Below are 19,804 nucleotides of genomic sequence, written 5' to 3'. Positions count from 1 at the left end.
AATGTGAATACCCAAGTATCTCATCTAGTTATTGTCAAGTCTGGTAGTGTTCTCCGTGTTCCAGGTCATACGCTCGGTATTGTTTTGGTTAATGGAATACCCTGAAAAGGCACCAAACAGTTGTTCAAATCTCTGAATGACTGTCTCAGGATGGCTTGTGTAAATTATTAAGTCATCTGCATAAAGTGTAACTTTTTCTTAAACCCCTAAGACTTAAAAGGGACTCTTTCTTCCTCTGCCCTTATTTGCTTGGCTAATGGTTCAATGAATAAGTCGAAAAGAATAGCCGAGAGAGGAAATCCATGCCACTTGCCTCTTTTTATCAGAACTTTATAGGCCACAAACTTGCTTATCACGATACTGGGAACGACTTTACCGAAAAAGGCTTTAATTGTCTCAAAGTTAAAAGGGATACAAAGCTATTTTAATATGCCTCTAGGTAGGCCCAGTTCACCTGGTCTAAAGCTACATTGTAATTAAAGCTATGAGTGAACAATAAGCTATAGCAAGGTATATGCTCTAATGTCCTTGTGTACTAGACTGCTTAATTGCCCACCAGGAATGAAGCCTTTCTGATCCTCTCAGACCGACCAGCAAAGATTGTATAATAACTGTTTTATAATGAAATTAGACTGTAAGTCTCACAATCAGATGGAATTGTTTCTGGGATGTTCAATTGTCTCTGGAAATATTTTAACGCTTTTGGATTGGCATAGATTTTTAATTCTACCGCACAATCTTTGCATCTCTTAAGAAGCAGTGGTGTTTTAAGGCATGGGCAAAGTGGGCCCCGACCTTCCAAAGGGCCCCCTGGGAAATTGTTTTTTTTTGCTGTGTTATTTTAAGGATATTTGGGGTCTAGAGCAAGACCTATTCAAAGGTTTTTGCGGCCCTGTTCAAGTTTAACATATAATTTAGTATTGTTTGGCACCATGCAAGTTTTAATTAGCAGAAAATGGGTAATAAACTTCAAATGTATTTCGTCCAGAGGTACCCAAAAATGTCCTGACTGGGGCCCCCAAAATATTAAAAATGACACTGAGAGGCATGCTACATAAGGGCCCTAATTTAGCACAAACCTTACAAACAGAACACCATTGGCCTAACAATGCCTTCTAAGTGGGAAACAGTCAGAACACCTCGGTCTGAACCATTAGTGTTCCGAGTACGCAAGCTATACCATACATGCCTTAACCATGTCTTTGCCTTAACTATGCATATACGTGGTTAAGGCAGTGCGCAGTCTAGCTGTAGAAAGACCCTAGCAGGAAGATGCTGTGGTGAGGTAAGTGGGGCTGTTTTTTTAAGGGCTGGGAAGGGTCAGTCCAGGTGTTAGGGCAGTGGAAGAACCTGGGGTCGTTTAAGGGACAGCGCGGGGGGGGGGCAGGTATCGTAAGTTAGGGTGTAGGGTTGTAGGCCTTAGGGCAGTGGAAGGGGAATGGGTAGTTGGGGTAGTGTTTAGTGTTGGGGTTGGGGTAGGTTTTAGGGCAGTGGAAGGGGTTGCTGTAGTTAAAGGCACAGCGCGGGGGCATGGGTGGGGGCCGTTTGTCGTGTGGAGGGGATAGTTTCAACTTAAGCCACACATACTCTTTTCCCATGAAATTTTGTGGGATAGGCATGAATGGTAAAGACGTGCATGGTAAAACAATGCGTGGTACAAGTATGGTCACCACCCAGATAATCTAGATTCTCAACATTCTCCTCCCTCCTCCTAGCCTAATTTGCTTTTTAACCTACTTAAACACCATGAAGAACAGGAAGTCCTGTGTAATCCTTAAACGGGTGTAAACTCCGTTCCTAAACAATTTTTTTTTCTAACTGGTGTTCTGACATCACTAATTTACTGAGATTTACTTAACAAAAATATAATCGAATACAGGGAAAGCAAAACCTATTCACATCTGACGAATTTTTGGTGAGTGCTCCGATTTTTAGCACACATCTTCTTTCCTGAATCACCCATGTTATGTAGCTGAACAGGTGGAGATCTTTGTAAGCTATATCCACTGGTCACAAGGCTAAACACCTTATCCCATAAACAGTATTTGTTATGGAAACAGCAGCAGGGACTGCTAAATCGTCTGTTCACGAGGCACTTCAAGAATCTCTGACTTAGACATTCATGATTGACAGTAGTCAAATCTACAGGGAAACTACTGATAGGATGACGGAAGTTCTGAGTGCCAAGTGCAAGACCAGAATTGGATTCTCGAAACAAATACGGATCATCTATGGAATCAAAATTCTGTTGCTGAACTAACGGGAGTTTTAGCTCTGTGCTGAGTTTTCTGCATAACAGTATACTCACTATGTCATGTGTCATACAGTCTGATATACAGGAAAAGGCCAAGAGAAGTGCAGCTCCAAATTAGGAAACAGACAAATGCTGGAATAAAGGATTCCGAAGCTAAACACTAAAACACCAACTCGTGTACCAGTATTACTCCTGCTATGAATGTTTAATACAAAGCAGGCACTAACATTTCATTATAATAGGTACACAAGCTTTTTATATGGGTTTGGTCAAGGAACCTACCTATGGATATGTAACTTAGAAGGAGCCTTTGCTGACACAGTGTGGGGTGGGTGTTGTGGTCTGTCCATTCTGGGACAGGGTACACTCCGAACTAACTAACTTCAGCTCTGTAGGTAGAACTGGAATTGACTGTGTTAGTGATGGGTTTGATGCTGGCATGCAGAGACAGGGCACCTCAATGGGTAAGGTCCACAGCCCCATGGCTGGGTGCCTTAGTGGAGTGGTGTATGCTGGCACAGAGGACAGTATATGAGAGTTGTGGGTAGCTAAAAAATTATTTGGGCTATAAGCCTTGACTATTAGATATAGATTGGAGCTGTTTGTGGGTGGGGTTGATGTTGCTTATGGATTGATTGGGCCTTAGTGGTACACCCTGTAATAATGTTATGATTTGCTGGTTTAGTAGTGGCTCTTCCATGGAATGTGTTCCGAAATTGATGCTGAATGCTATATCTTAAGGATTGTTAAATCACTGTTGATTTGTGCCTGGTATGTTATTACGAAATTTAAAAAAAGAACATTATCAGGGCGCGTTGCATTGCATAAGTTGCATTTGCCACTCAGGATAGAACAGGTACCTTTAAGAGAAAATATATGTACTCTTTTCTGGACTAGTCTACTTTTATTTGTGTGTGATAGCAGCATAAAAGGACTAATTGGCATCTCACATCGTTTTTTGTCAGTATGTATTTTACAGGGTAAACCCTGACCATGGGTCTTTAACATTGGTTAGGTGTGCACAATATGCACGACAGATTACTGCATTGTTATGGGATTTTGAGAAGTCAATAACAGCGTCAATTCCTCATGACAGTGATCATCAAAATTTCTGAACAACTGAGCTAGATTGCACTTGGTGACTACATAAGGGATTATCAAACTGTGTCCCTTCTATCTCTCATCATGAATCTCTAGATGGCTCTAGCCACGTCAGTGGTGCAGCGCAAATTTGCCCATCCTTCACAGATACGCCAACATTTCATAACAGATACATGATATGAACGTGCACTTTTGTTTAAGTTTGAAAGCTTTATTGAAGGAAAATAATTAATACAAGAAGTTGACAACAGCAGAGCAAAATGAGAAGGGTACAGGCATGGGAGAAATAGAAACATAATCAGCTGGTGTCACAATGAAAAAACCAAAGCATTTTTAAAAAAGTTTGTTTGGGGGGGGGGGGAGGAGAAGGGGAGGGAGTGGGTAGAAACAATGCTAATATATTGAAGAATAAAGTATAAAACATACATAGCATGCTAACTGTCGGCAATAAAGTACAGTAAATGCACAGATAACTAGAAAACACGTGGAATAAGAACATTATCAAAAACATGAGCAAAGAAAAGAAACTACAGTAGTGAAATCTAAGATCTGAAACTACAAGCAGGAATACAACTGCTCAAGGAGGCTTAAAATTGTCAGAGGAGAGCGGAGTGTATGTCGTTTTGGCGGATTGATCTAAATATAGGGTAAGAGGCAACCAATAGAGTTCAACATTGCGAAAAGGTTGGCAGGTGGAGGCAAAGGCAACATCCAAGCAGTGAGAATGACATAATAGGTTCCACCAGCAATTTATGGAGATCTTGGATAAAGACTTCCAATTGGAGGCGATGTGCTGGAGCGCAAGGGCTAGCATAAGGTCCAGCAGACCATGTGAATGTGGAGGGAGGTCCAAAGATTCGGATAGGCTACCCAAAAACACCAAAGAAGTAGAAAAAGAAAAATTGAAAATACTGGAAATGCGAGACCATACATTGGTCCAGAAAAGTCGGACTGGAGGACAGAGAAAAAAAAGATGGAAGAGGTCAGCAGTGGGCGCAGTACAGGTCCAGCAATTAGAGGTAGAAGAAGAAAGAAAACGAGAAAGAGAAAGGGGAGAAAGGTAGAGTCTGTGGTAGAAGAAAAATAGAGATTGAGTGAGAGATGCCGTACGGGATATTAAGTGTTGCACTTGACATTTTTTCTAAAAGTGGATTTACTGTAGAATTAGTAAACTTCTTCTTGAGGTGTGTAGGGTATCCTGTGCACTGGCAATGACTTCAGTAGTAGAATGCCCAGTGGTTGGTGGGATGTACTTGTGTATATATGTGTTCTTAACCTTGTTGACTGTTGGAGGTTGCTGTGGCTGGCTGGGATCTCAATTACCTGCTACCTATTAAAGGAATGATTTCCTCATGCCTAGTCTCTATTTCTTTTGGCCTTGAGGAGAACTTAACATTTGGTGACAAGGATGGGAATATTTGAGAGGGAATGTTTTCCTTCAACCCTTCTCAAGGACAATGGTGTGTAGTTCACGCTTGGGGGTGTGGAGGAGTTCCTAAGGATAAGAAGTATAGAGCATTAAAAGGATAATTTTATCATCCCAAGAGTAATGAAGTGGTTGAAAGATGTATAAAATTGCTAAAGGAAAGTTTGCAACAAGCAGTTGTGGGTGAAGGCAATTGGGAGTATGAACTTGGGAGGAAAGTGGGTGAATATCGGCTAACTCCACACTCGTCAACAGCTATTACTCCATTTAAACTGTTCAGGGATAGGCTTCATAATAGTGGAGTGGTTCCGTTGTGGGCGAATAAGAAACATATGGTGGTGGATGGTCAAGTTGGTAATACAGAAGGCTGGAGAGAGAGGGAGAAAGAGAAGATGAGTAAAAAGGAAGAGTTTGTATGATGTACGGAAAGCGATAAAAATAATTATTATGCTGGTTGGAAACTGGCTTAACATCAAATCTCATAGAAAGAGGAATACATTTTCCAAGTTCAGTCATCCTGTAAAAGTGATCAAGCAGTTTAAAAATGCTGTAAGACAAGCGATTACAAAATTTGGAATCTGAACAGAGTAGCCTGATTTCACCCAGCAGAGGGTGAATCTGGGTCAGTGGCCGCAGGGTCCGAAATTCAGGAGATATTGGTACTGCTGTAGATAATGATGCATTATAGGGCTGTACTGCGTTGAGACCACAACAGATCCAGAAGGATATTCTGCTTCTTAATGACTGTTTATTGACTATATGTGTCCTAAACAAGTGTTACCCTTCCCTCACATGGAACCAGGGTATCTTTCATATACCAAGGGACAACGGTTCCTGTGGACTATGTGTTTGATCCTTGATAAATAGAACGCCCAATGGCATACACTTGTGTGGGAGGTGAATGTCGGAAAGGAATCAGAACTATACACTTAGTAGAATTGTCAAAAAACACTTTTACTGAATTGATTCCTTTAACAGAAAAGTCAAACAAAAAAGTTCTTAGTGTCCCAAGTGAAATAGAACCTTATAAAAGAGGGGGAGTGCTAGTGAGTGGTACAAAAGATTTCTATATATTTCAAACGACCACAATTCAATATGTTAGATAGGGAATCAGTCCTCTAGACAATGCTAAAAGGCTAAAAAGGTGGTTAATTTGTAGTATGTGTCAGCGACGTTTCGACCCTAAGGGCAATTGGGGGTCTCATCAGGACCTTATGATGGGTGGCAGGGTCAGGGGGGATTTGGTTTTCAAAGAAAATGCCATGCTAATAAAATACCAGTTTAGGTTGTGGTATACAGTTTATTTACGAGGCACGGTTACTGAATTAAGGAACTGAACAGATTCACAAAAACAGTAATATTATATGATTTGGAATATAGTCATGCTTCATCAAGAGAAACAACAATTGAATGTATAGGGATATAACTCCTCAAATGATATAACATTATGTTTACTATCATACAGTACACATAAGCATGAACCACATTTAAAAACACAAATGTATGCTAATTATTGTTTCAAGTACATAAAACATGAGAAATCATGTAACCTGTGATCATATGTCCATAAAACATCAATATCAATTTGTATAATAATAAATAAATCATAACCTTATGATATGGAACACCTGGATAAGGCCAGTGGACTCCCAGTGGGCATTCTTTTTTATTAAGCATCAAACACATAGTCCACAGGACCCGTTGTCCCTTGTAATATGTTTATAGCCTAAGTATGTTTTCTTGGGGAGTTTAGAGGGGGACATTGTGTATTGCCTTTTGTATATATGTTGTGGGATGTATTGCATTATAATTCTCTTCTTTTCATGGCTGATACTTCAGTAGTAGAATTTCCATTGGTTGCTAAGATATCAATCAATCAATCATTTGTAGAGCGCACTAATCACCAGTGAGGGTCACAAGATGCTGAGCAAGGGTGGGGGTGCAGCTACCGCTCGAACAGCCAGGTCTTGAGAAGTCTTCTAAAGGTCAGCAGGTCTGGGTCTGTCGCAGCTGTGAGGGAAGGGTGCTCCATGTCTTGCCCGCGAGGTAGGAGAAGGATCTACCGCCGGTGGATGTCTTGTGGATGCATGAGACGAGGGTGAGGTCAGCGGAGCGAAGCTGGCAGTTCGGGTGTAGAAGGTGAGATGCTTGTTGAGGTATGCTGGTGGAGCGTTGTGTAGTGCTTTGTGGGCATGGGTGAGGAGCTTGAAGGTGATCCTCTTCTTGACTGGGAGCCAGTTCAGGTCTTTTAGGTGGGCAGTGATGTGAGTGTGGCAGGGTATGTGGAGGACGAGGCGTGTAGAGGCGTTTTGTATGTGTTGGAGCCTCTTCTGGAGTTTGATTGTGGTCCCTGCATAGAGGCCGTTGCCGTAGTCCAGTCTTCTGCTGACGAGGTCCTGTTTGTCCGTCCTTCTGGATCTGGTGGGGATCCATCTGTAGATCTTGCGGAGCATGCGGTGGGTGTTGAAGCAGGAGGAGGAGACGGCGTTGACTTGCTGGGTCATTGAGAGCGATGAGTCTAGGATGAACCCCAGGTTGCGTGCGTGGTCGGTGGGTGTGGGTGTGGCTCACAGGGCGGCTGGCCACCAAGAGTCGTCCTAGGCGGAGGGAGTGGATCCGAGGATGAGGACCTCTATCTTGTCAGAGTTAATTTTCTGGCGGCTTGTCTGCATCCAGCTGACGATACTGGTATGTAGGTATTCTAGCCCTGTTGGAAGTTGCTGGGGTCTTGATTACCTGCTACCTATTAAAGGACGTATTTCCTCAAACCTAGTCTCTACTGCTTTCTGCCTTGAGAAGAACATAACAGCATGCCTTAACAGTACTGAATGAATTATTTATTAACCATACTTGACCATCCTCGCTCTGTAGACATGTACTCACTGTAAAATGAATTCAACTTGCCTCATGTGTGCCTTAATACATTGAATGACATTCACTACTTAGATGTTTGAGAAGAAACGAAAAACATACTCGCGTTATGAACTATAATATATATTAAAGCAAATTTGCTTAGGTAAAGTTTGAACTTATGTTTCATGCATTTTCTTAAAAGTGTAGTCCCTAGACATACTTCTATACGTATGTATTTTATATTATACTATATGCCTCATGTAATAAGAATCGAATGTACTAGAAACTTATATTAGTTGGTGTTTAAATGTGCAACCGCATATTAAATGTGAACCATTGGGCTAATCTTTTTAAGTTGTCTTCAGTATGCCGGCTTGCTACATAACCTATTTTTTTTACCTTTGTCTGCTTACACTACATTTCTTTCAAACATTCAAAGGCATTGTTAGCTTAATAATAGATACATTATTTTACTAGTATTAGAAGAAGAGAGCCTGATAAGACCTTGACGAAAGAACATGGAGAACCATAGCGTTAACTGAGAGGTCTATTCAGCAATGTTGCACCCTGGCCTGTGGGTGAAAAGATGATGTTTTCATTTCCAGTGTGGGATTCTCTGCAATGTGTCAATCTGCAACGTGAGAATAGAAGGTGTTGCCCAGGAGACTCCTGTGTGTTTATAACTTAGTGTTGACACCATCTGTTCAAAACACTTTCAGAACTTCTCCTGACCCTTTGGCACATTTTCCTTTTGACTCTGAGAGGTTTAGACCTCAATGCTTCCTTTTGATTATTTGATGAGTGTAGCTTAGGCTAACACTTATCCGTGACCATAGAAGACTATTGAGTGAGCTTTCGAAATGCTGACACCTTAATACTTAGTTGTTCCTTGCTTTGTTCTAATTGCCTTTACGGAAATTCTCTGATTATTGAGATTATTTAGGATTCTAAAAACATACTCTTAGCTTATACTGTGATTTGGGAGATTTAGATTTACTAATGCGTAGATGAGAAAACCTAAGATTCTTCTCTGAACATCAAATTCTTGTATTACTCTTTTGTAATGCTGTTACTAAACTTTTTGTTTGCCTGATATTGGTCCGCCTCAATTTCTTCTGGAGGTTGAGCTTTCCTGTTATTCTGTATCTTTATAGTTTGGTGGTAAGAGTTGGGTACTTGAACTTGATTGTTAACTTGCTATAAAGCTTCTTAACTATTGCGGATTGCTTGTCCTTATTGGGTAGCTAAATGGGTTTCACTATTAAATTATGGTAATTAAATGCTAACTCTTCTCACCCCTCAGTGTCGATAAGAAAGGTCCATCAGAGGGAGATAAATGATAAGAGAGTAGGCCCAGTACGATGCATCAACTGTATGCCCATGGCCACTCCAGAAGCAATTTTAGTTTGGCATAATAGATTTTCTTTTGCTTGCCTACATTCTGAAGCAAACAGTGGCACGGCAGTTGTTTTCTTGGTTGACCTTTATGAAGTGGCGTGTTTTCAGTAAAAGCAGATCTGCGCCTCCTGGTAGTGTAATACAGTCCCCAGAATAGCACTGTAATCCGACACTAGACCCGGCTCTTAATGGAGGAGGATATAACTGATAAAACCCGAATAATCTCCATCCGGTTCAGACGGTTCCTGTTGGCAGCCTTTCGGTTGCTAGCGGGTCTATCACTAACTGCTGATTAAAGCGCTGCTATACTGTACCTTCAATCATTTTAAGTTCAGAGTCATTCTTCGAATGTCATGGTGTATTTAAACATTGACTAAGTGGGCCATGATCACCTCCTTCTGTTGCCTAAATTAATACTAAAGTAATACCACCCAGAACTCCCTTGCCAGAAAGATATCGGGTACAGTTATAGCAACAATTGATTTAACATGTGTGATGTTCCGCTTGGACAAACCGTTCCTTACCACTGGCAGCTCATAGATCGCTTGTTAGTAGCAGGTCCCTCTGTTACATTTGTGATTGTGTTCTCTTTCCTGATGTAAGTATTGGCAGTGCCTTTGTCAGAGCAGCCTGAGAGTTCTGTAAGGGAGTTCCATAGTCCATCCTGGGAGGACTGTCATTACTTTCATTTAAGTAATTAACCCACAATACATATATACCACAGGTGTCAGGTAAACATAAAAAAGCCAGGACCACCGTGTTTTTATGGGAGATGGTTATCACCCTGAGGGCAGCTACTTGTTTACTCTTCGTCACTGCCTTGATGACTATGAGAGACAAGAGGCTTACATCTGTATCTCGCACTACAGCAACATTCATGAGAGCTTCTGTTAACCACATAATAAAATCTTAGGGTAAAGTCGTCCCCGAGGCAAAGAAACATTCATGCGTGTCGTACTGGCACATTGCCGGAAACTAAAGCCTTCCTCGCTCAAAGTGAGACAGGGTCATGAAAGACACGAAAGTGAGATTAAGCGGCTTTCTTCTCGGTTTTTGCTCCCAGTGTCTGTTAATCCCATGTGTTACAAGATACTTTGTTATTTTTAGTGGTACACTTAGCAAAACACATGTATTATTTTATTTTCAAACTAGTCTTTCGTGTTTGCCATCATCTTCGTAAGTGCTGAATTCTCCAGTCAGTGATTTTATTCCATGGACGGTAGGGAGAGCTCATTTTAACCACAGGACGTGATCACCGGTTGCCTTCACCGCGTGGCACAAAGGAGTTAGCTCTGTCGGCCAGAATATTCATAATTACTCTAAAGTCACATTTCATGAGTTAAGTTTCTGCAGGTCGTTATTATTATATCCCTAAATGTGTGTTAGATTTTTTGTTTATTGGGCTGACAAAAAAACAGCAGAATCTCGTATGAATGAAACTATTGATACTGTCCAATCAGGGCGATGATGGTTTGCTATTTTATCAATTATCCTGAATTCGTTATGGTGATCATGCATGGGGTTGCTCTTAGTAAAGGTGTTATTGATCCTCAGAAAAGGTATGAATATCGTGCTTGAAGTACCGTGGCAAAAACATCTAAGATATTAGCAGTAAGCAGTCATAAGTAAAGTTTCTATTTTAACTTTATTTTCTTTAGGAGCTGACATTCGAACATTTTCAAAAACGGATCCAAACAGCAACGTAAAAAGAATGAGCTTGGAGGACGTAAATGCGATGGTGGAGAAGAGTGAGAAACCTGTAGTTGCTGCGATTGAAGGGGTCGCTCTTGGAGGTGGTCTGGAGCTGGCTCTTGGTTGTCATTACAGGATTGCACATGTGAAGGTATTGCAACCTTTTCGCAATATGTCTCAGCAGTGTTATTTCTTTTGTATTACACCTTATTCATGTTTTGGAATGTGTTATTTGTATTTCTACACTGTAGTTAGTTCTCAGATTTTCAACCACTGACAAAGGCAGCTTATATTGCCACCTCTCCCCTCCCCCTAGTCTTGGCCAGGGTTCTAGATGTTTCAAAATACCTCGTAATTGAGTGGAAAGCTACCTGAGAGTGCTAAGATGGTAAAGACCTTTGGATTTCTGGAAGAAAGCAGCAATGCATCGAGTGTTTCGCTCGTATAACTCCTGTTATTTAATAATTTGTGCGCATAAATCATACTTCAATGTGGAGAAAGCAAAGCCTCTGCCAGAAAGCAACAATCCCTGATTCACTTCTCCAGGATCTGAGGACCTTTACATGCTTCAAAGGAACTTACACAGGAAACACATTTACCACAGTCACAAGTACTGAGTAGCAGTTACTCCAAAAATGTTTGAAATAAGTTTGTTTTTAGGATGTGGGATGGACCCAAACTCTTGCATTTTTAGTTGTAGATGCAGCGGCTTAGTTGTTTGATGTCGGCCCAACACATTACATACAGAAAAGAGTTTGAGTAGCCGTGTTCAGTTTGTGCCATGTTTTCTGACCCACCCTCCATTCAGTCTTGATGGGCTCGCCGTCTCATTGTAGATCAACTAGTGTATTTAGATGTGTACAATCTTTGGTGCAGTTGTAGCTGATAATAGTAGCCCTTATATATTTTTTTATTTGGCGCTTGGAATATAGTCTCATGCCTCCTTCTTCTGATGCTGTTCTGCTGCTGCCTTTTTCTTGCACTACCAAACAACGTCCTTCCTACCTTAAGGGTGCACTGATGTAGCTGCTGCCTGGTGCTTCTTTCTATTTAGGGTATCTAGCTTCTGTGACTTGATGTGGTTGCTAGAGATGCCCGTGCAATATTTCTCTAATTATAGGGGTTAGTTCCCATCAGAGGAATTACTTTTGGCATCCCTATCAACTCCATCATTATGTGTTTGAAACAAGCAGTCTCTCTTTCCTCTAATGATGCTGCCTCCCCTATTAGAGGCTTTCCTTTCACCTCCACTGTAGTTGCTTCTACTGGGTGCTCTTTTGCGTGACAGTGTTAATCTTGAATGACATGAAGTATTTACTAGGGACGTCAAAGAGTTGTTAGTTTAATGTTAACATTTAGTTTCCACTAGAGGAACCAGCCCTTCAAGTTCCTAGCGATCACATCATTGTGAGCTACCTCTGGACCCTAAATAGAGATGCTGTTGACAACTTTTACTTCACAAGCTAGATGCAGATGACACTTGAAGCATTACAGGTGAGTCGGAGAAATGGAGGTAGAGCTCTCCATTAGCAAAGCATGTGAGACATTTTGTTTACAAAAACATCTTTTGCAAAAATCTCCTAAAAAACATGTTTTACAATAATCTTGCTATCTTTGAATGCCCTGGTGTTCGCAAATATTATATGTATCAATTTGAGTAATATATTTGTGTTCAATCATCAAAGTAAAGCTCTATTGTTAAAAAAACGGCTGTATTAATAACACTGTTACATTCTTATGTTACTGCTGTTTGTTTATAGTTGTAACATACGTTTGTTACACTTTGTTAATTTGCATCTTCATTTTTGTTGTGTTATCTATACAATTTAAATTCAATCCTGGACTCTTTTAAGTAATCTTTTTTATTTTTTTAAATAATGATTTTGAATTTCATCCAGTTAACAACATTCACATCAGTTTAGAAATCCTATGTGGTGACTCTCTATTCTTGCACAATATAATTCTTCCACGGAACCTTTTCTTTACAATGGTATTTTTTTTGTAGTCCATACAATAAATGACATTCATATTAGATTTTTAATCCTATTTGATAATTTGATGTTCTTGGTAGATATAATTGACTCGTAATGTAAAATTAAATGCAATTTACTTCTGCATTCAACCTCGGCAATGGAAGTGTATGGCCTTTCAATTGAGATATTACTTATGATGTCTGCAAAATATCATGCTATTGGATCTTTGCATTTTAGTCTAAAAGTTCAGTGGTATTCTGTAAATATTATGTTTGCCTTGCATGTATGTTCCCCACACAAACCAGGTGACGCAGACAAATTATTCTGTACATTATGAAGTTACTCTTACAAGCACAAAAATATTGTATCTTGTATTTTGCTAGAATATTGATATGATGAAGTATTCAAATTAGTGACAAAATTACAATTGATGCAGACCAAACGTGGGAAGCTATCCTTTTTCCTTTCAAATAAAGTATGTTGGTTGTGTTATTGGAAACGTTTGTATTTTAAATATTTCAAGAATATATTTTTAGTGCAGCCCTTCAATATTATCTCCCCTTTACAGAAAGGTAGTTTCTGGTCATCCACTAAATCATTACATTTTGTTAATCTGCTTTGATCCTAGTGAGAATTTAGTTGTTAGTCGTATTAGATTTTCTTTTTCCTTCACTTGTGTTTTAAATACTGTTGATGTTGCATTCAACAATCATAAATAATGTTCTCTAATCTTAATAGTTGGCATTAAGGTAGCAGCATAATCGTGGATTGTTGGATGAAACTGTGTTTTTAATCAGTTGGTTCCTGACAAACAGAAATAGTCTGCTTTAATGTGAGTTAAATGACCTGAGTATCATACATTTGGCTTTCTAATGTTAATTGCACACCTGGATTTACATTGTTCGAGTTTTCATAGAAGATCTCTGGTTCTGCTTTTGACCTCTCGCATATGGCAAAAATACGTTTAGATATCTAGGCCAATATTTTAATTTAGATTGCAGATAGCCATTTTAAAAAATGTTTTCCATTTGAAATTGGTATACACAGATAGTTGCAGAGGATAGGACAACATTGCTGTACCTAATTTTTGGAGTTACCATTTGCTAACGTATCTGAAGAAATGATAGTTCTGGTTGTAATGTTGTAGTTTAAAATAGATTTATTGACTACTTTATTGTCTGTTTGTAAGTGTATTCAATCTTATGCTTTAAGGCCACCAGCATGAGGTATTTCTGTTTCTGAAATGTTAATTTCCAATTTAAAGAGAATATCCATTCTCCTTCTAGCTTCAAGGTTCGCAGCATATTAAAAAAAATCCTTAGTGCTTTGTACAATGCCATACATTTTTTAATCAAACAAGAACAAGTCCAAATATATTGCTGGGGCTTGTGCAAAAGAATTTATTACAACCATAATGGATATTTTGGTTTTTTTTTTCTTCTCTTGAGTCCTTGTCAACATTTGAATCATGAGGGAATAACTAGAATCACCAGGTTTATGTTCAAAAGAAACCCCTATGTACTTACTGCTATCTTACTTGGTTTCATTCAATAATGAATCTAAACCCTTTGAAAACTTAAAAAAGTATTGATATCTTTTTTTTTTTTTTTTAAAAACCTTTATTGAAAGACACGTATAAGTACAAGCGCTGGCCTACAACCACAGGGGCCGGCCGCAAAGTCAGGAGAATCAAAATAACAAAGCAATGTATACGATAGGGAGAATACAGGATGGATGCAAATAAAGTCGTTACATCGCCAGCGCCAGGATAAAAGAGGTTTCATTTTACATTATATAAAGGAGGCAGCAACCATATCTACCAGCGCGTCATGCAACATATACAGAAAAGAAGGGGGGGGGGGGCGGGAGGGAAATAGCCCCCCACGCAAGCAGACGACCACAGTAGGGCAAAGCCCAAAGACCTCACACGCCCATACCAGGTGCAGAATAGAGGAAGAATACCAGCAAACAAATAAAGTGGACGCCACACGTACAGCCCACCCGCCCCGAAAAAGGAGAACGTGCAGACGCTAGCGAAACAGAGGAGTAAACACCAAGGGACATAGCCCACCCCCTAGAAAAAGGGCAATAAAGGGACCATAGAATAAAACAAACTAAAATAACAAACACCCCCCCACCCTACATCACTGTAATGGCTACGGCCTACCCCACTAAACAGCGTGCCTGTCGCCCAGAGTCACCCGAAATATAGAAAAAGAGAAAGGGAATTATAACGAAGAAAGAGAGGGGAATAGGAAAAGGAAACAAAGGATAAGGAAGAAAGAGAGAGGAGAGGAGCCAGCGACCGAGACATAAAACACTACCCCCCCGCAACAATAATGCACTAATCGAGGTCGAAAAGGAGAGTCAAGAAAAGCCTACACCGGGATGTAAACAGGAACCATCCAGAATAACGAGGCCCGGAGATGCCATGTAAAAAGGGACCCACAGGCATCCGGGCACGATCACCCCTGTCCACTTTTATGAAGAGTCGAGCTTCCCAACCCCGCCACAGCCAAAAAACAGCAGAACACAGTGGGTCCACACCAGTCAGGAAAAGCCAGTGGGATCTCCGCAAAACACCGTCCCGGCAAACCAGAAGCAACCAGGAGAACTCGGCAGCAGTCAGAATGCAAAAGTTCCTCAAGGATCCATGTGACCAAGCACAGTATCTGAGCCGTCCAGCACGAAGCAAAGAAAACAGGATGTAGAAAGCACTGCAGCATCGGCACCGGGTCCGCTAGATCCCATAGAATCGAGCACCCAGCCGGAGATCCCAGCACAGCCGCCGGCGAAGTTCCAGGCAGTACAATTCGGGGAGACGACACTTCGTCACAAAATGGCGGAGCCACCATGGCAGCTATCCGCAATTCCATGGCTCGACATTTCAAGGACAGGTCGATCCGCAGAGCAGACAGGGCAAACAAGATAGCACTCCGAGTAGGGGCCGCCCAAACCACGCGAGGGCTGGAGAAAGCAAATGCGGCAGCCTCCCTGTCTCCAGGAGAAAGATACCCCGAGGGGCCATCCGCCATCTTAAGTACAGCACCCTCCGCCATCGCCACAGGTTCTTCCAAGTCCACCAGGAGCACCGGCGGCCCCAGGGCTCACCGCCAAACCGCGGCGGAAGGCGCTCGGCGGAGAAAGGAGAGTCACCAGAAGAACGGGCGTGCTCCCCACAACACTCGGGGGGAGCCCAGCACCGGATCCCGGTCGGGATTAACAACAGGAGTGGGTTTCTCACTTGAGGGGTGCCGGACAGCGCGGCTTCTCTTCTTCGGGCCGGTAGGCGAACGGACATGCGGGGTGGCCCACCAGCGGGGGCGGGTCCGCCCCGGGGGTCCCGGCCCGCGGCTCTCAGGCTCCCACCATCGGGTCTCTCCACCGGTTCCGGACCGCCGGCACTCCGAACATCTCCGGGCAGGCACAGCACTCGAGGCCCCGGCGTCAGGGCCGGGAAGGCCAACAAGGTGACCAGGGCAGAATGCCGAAATCACTGCACGCCAGAGACCCGGAGAAGGATGGTAAGTGACGGCTCTTCCTCAGTGACCAAATTCGGAACACCCCGAACAGGATGAAATACAGGATAGGTGGCGGGGAGGAAGAGATCACGGAGCGAGGCGGTTATGCGACCGTTCCGATCGCCATCTTGGCTCCTCCTAAGTATTGATATCTAAGGGTTATATCATTGATTCTGTATGAAATTCCTATTTCTGCATTATTACCACGGCCCACCTTTACTGCCTCTTTGAATTCAATGTGAGCATTTCATTCCAGTTCTAAAATTAATTGCATTCTCTTTTGGTAATATTCATAGTTTTCATATGAAACTTTAAGGTTGTTTCCTGATAGCTGTTGTTATTTGAGATTCCATATTCAAAAATCTAATGTTGTTTTATATGTGTGTCTAAAATGTGCTCACTGGATTGAATTCTGTTTATTCTGTTTTTTTCATTGTGACATTTTGTGGCAATGTAGGAAAGCAATGGTAGAACAGAAGACCCTGAATGCAGTTAGTTGAGTAGAGACAACTGCAGACTGACTGTCAATTATGTGTTTGTCTTTCTATTTTGTAAACAATGTTTCACATTCAGAAATGATGTCTAACTGGCTTAGTGATCATGATTTAGTAGGAACCAGATTAAATATTCAACAATTAACAAACCGACTGAGCTGTTTCTTCTCAGGAAGCACATATATGGTATCAAATTAAATGGTCTGACTTCAGGCGCTTTTTAAGTTTCACCTACTTCTTCCTTTTAGCTGTCTGTTGCAGTGAAGAGGACCTATTGTGTACAATACCAATACGTAGGTACTCTGGTTCCCATGGCTTATCAAGGGTTTATTTATTCATTAAGGGTTTTTAGAGACTGTGTACATGGGATGTTAGAGCACTGTACAGAATAAAGAAGCAACAACAGGTCACAGGATAGACAGTTTAGTTAGACATATGAAGTAAAGAAAGCCCCCCCCACCCCTGTCTGCAAAAACATAAATTGGTTGAGATAATACAGTCCTATAATTACATGTGGTCAGTTTAGAAGGAGAGAGAAAAGAGGAACCAGTAAATTCCCCACTATAGAGGACCCCATAACTGCACTCATTACATAAGCATGACAGGTCAGTGCATTAGGTATCTTTCGAACAGAAGAGATCTAATGATCTTCATGAAGGCCACAGAGGAAGGGTGTGTGCATTTATCCACAGGTGGTAAGTTCCAGCTTCCGGGAGTGTTTCCAGTGAAGGAGCGAGAGTAGGATTTCTCTTCCTTGAATCTGGGTGGCACTAGAAGTCTAGAAATAGCACGTCTGAGCTGCACGTGGAGTGGCTACCTCAAGGCAGAGTGATTCTCTCGTCCAGGTATTTAAGCTTCCCAAAGTGAGGTGCTTTTCGGATGCTACAGACTACCTTGAGGATCCAGTATGCTTCAATCAGGAGACACTTGACTGTGATCAGAGATGGAGTACTGCGGTCAAGGCATCTAGTTCCTGAGACTACCTTAGCAGTCTCATTGACTTCGGTCTTCAATGACGCAAGCTGAGTATTCAGCTTCCCAGCTAGAACTAAATTTCATTAGTCAATTCTAGACATTACAAGCACTTCTGCATAATTTTGAAAGTCATGCAGTGAGGTGGAAGGCTTGTCCTTGATTGCTTTGAGCATGGTGTGCTTCTGGTAGTGGAGTTAAAATGAGCAAGCAGGCACAGGTGTTTGTCCAGATAGATTTAAAGAGATTTGGTGTCTTCAATGATTTAGGGAGTGCAATTGAGTACATCTTAGCAGCTCAACCAGTGTTGGATTGGACGAGAGGTGAGCTGAGGAGGATTGGGAAGAAATCCTGTCTTCAGAGAATTTCGTTTTTATGCGGTTGGTTGATAGCCATGAATATTCTTTTTAAGGTTTGATTTAAATCAAGTACATTGTCTAGAGAAGAGATGTTTAGGTATAGCTCCATGTCATCTGCGTATAGATGATATGCAATTCTGGTATAGTGGATAATCAAGGTCGAAATATCCAAGTAAAGATTGACGAACGCAGGAGCTAGAATGGAACCCCGAGCCACCACTTGACTGGCAGAGGCAGGGTTTGATGGGGAGTCCTTTAGTTTGACTTGTTGGAAGCAGTTGTTGAGATACAAAGTGACCAAGTTCAGGACTGTGCTGCCAAGCCCAATACACGAGTTAAGTTGTTGAAGTGTGTTGTAACTGACTGTGTTGAAAGCCAAGGAGAAGTAAATAAGCATGTTGAGACATGAGTCCTCTTTACACATAATGGAGAAATGGCAATCTCTATACAGCAGCTAACCCTGATTACAGACTGAAAATTGTCTAGTAGGACATAATCCGCAATATACTGAATGAGTAGTTTAAGAAACTGACTCTTTTTGCATGATTAACCCCAAAGTTTTGGACTGATTCTGCTGTGTTTATGACTTCGAGAGAGTACTGAGGCCTGCGAACCAGACCTCGGTGCCAGGATTCTAACCCCTTACAAAATGTTTGGTAAATTGGCTATCCCCAATTGACATACACCTACTTACTCATAACTCCTTAATACATAGCACCAAGGGTATTTGGGGCATGTGAGACAGTGTGTCCTCCCAGGGCTGTAGCCCTGGTTGTCCCACTCTGTGTCTGACAAAGTACAAAGTGGCTCCCAGCTGCCGATGCAGCCTGGAAGAGCAGTTATAAACTGCTAGTTTGACTTTGCCATTTAAACCAGTGGCAAAGTCACCATTTCCCTTAGCAACATATATATGCCTCCCCTAAGGAAGGTCTATGGAGTCTTAAGGCAGGGAGCTCTATGTTTCTAAGTGGGACATGTACTTTTAATATGTCCTACCAGCAAACTTTCCAAATTGTCGCTTTACAAAGTTACTAGCTGACCTCTCAGTCTGGCTACTACTAAGATGGTTACTTTACGCTATCAAGGAAGGGTTCAGACTTCTTGAGAGTGGGCATAATAGTGTACGCTGGGATCGCGAAATGCACATATAGCTCGAAGTCATCCCGGAAGCCATCCCAGGGTGGGGGGATCCTGGTAGCATCATCCTCGCAGGGTATTTTCTGGGTATGAATATGGCACCCCTAGTACTCTGAACCTCTAATCCCAATGGAACTGGGGGAAGGACAAAAGAAGGACTGCCCTTCTGGCCATACTTGCAGCTCATTTACTTACCTGTAAACCGTTAACACTCTTTTCCCCATTGGAACTAATGTTACAAGTTTTTGATCCTAAAAATGTGTTGACCTGTGTTTTGTATGGCAGAAAAGTGACTGTGTTTCAAATCAAAAAGTGTCTTATTTATCTTTGTGTTGTATGATCCATGGTGTGATATGTAGGCATATCACCCTGAGTAGTTTATGTAATCCAATGTAATCTTAAAGAATTCCAAAGTAATCTTTATGTATTTTAAACAGTTTAAAAGCAAATACACACATGTAAAAGACTACAAAAAAGCAGTTGTGATTGAATCTGCAAAGTCTTGCATTTCATTGTAAAGTCCTGCATTTCAGAGTATATTTCACTTACCTATACCAAGTCCTGCTTGGTTCTAAAAATAGAACTTAAGTATACCTTTTTTATGCTTACCAAATTGGTCTGGAT

The 19,804-nt window shown here is 41.5% G+C and overlaps 1 protein-coding gene across 1 annotated transcript in view; it reads left to right on the top strand.

Moving 5' to 3' along the window:
- LOC144822681 (peroxisomal bifunctional enzyme-like) overlaps positions 1-19,804 on the top strand; it is a 499,488-nt gene that overhangs the window by 160,477 nt on the left and 319,207 nt on the right. Inside the window, exon 3 of the mRNA XM_078680454.1 lies at positions 10,691-10,875. Within this exon, the coding sequence (XP_078536580.1) occupies positions 10,691-10,875 (185 nt within the window). The remainder of the gene's footprint in view (positions 1-10,690; positions 10,876-19,804) is intronic.

The sequence above is a fragment of the Lissotriton helveticus genome, chromosome 3_1 (genome assembly GCF_964261635.1).
Source record: "Lissotriton helveticus chromosome 3_1, aLisHel1.1, whole genome shotgun sequence".
In the NCBI taxonomy this organism is placed as follows: domain Eukaryota; kingdom Metazoa; phylum Chordata; class Amphibia; order Caudata; family Salamandridae; genus Lissotriton; species Lissotriton helveticus.
This window is presented reverse-complemented; position numbering and strand designations above follow the sequence as displayed.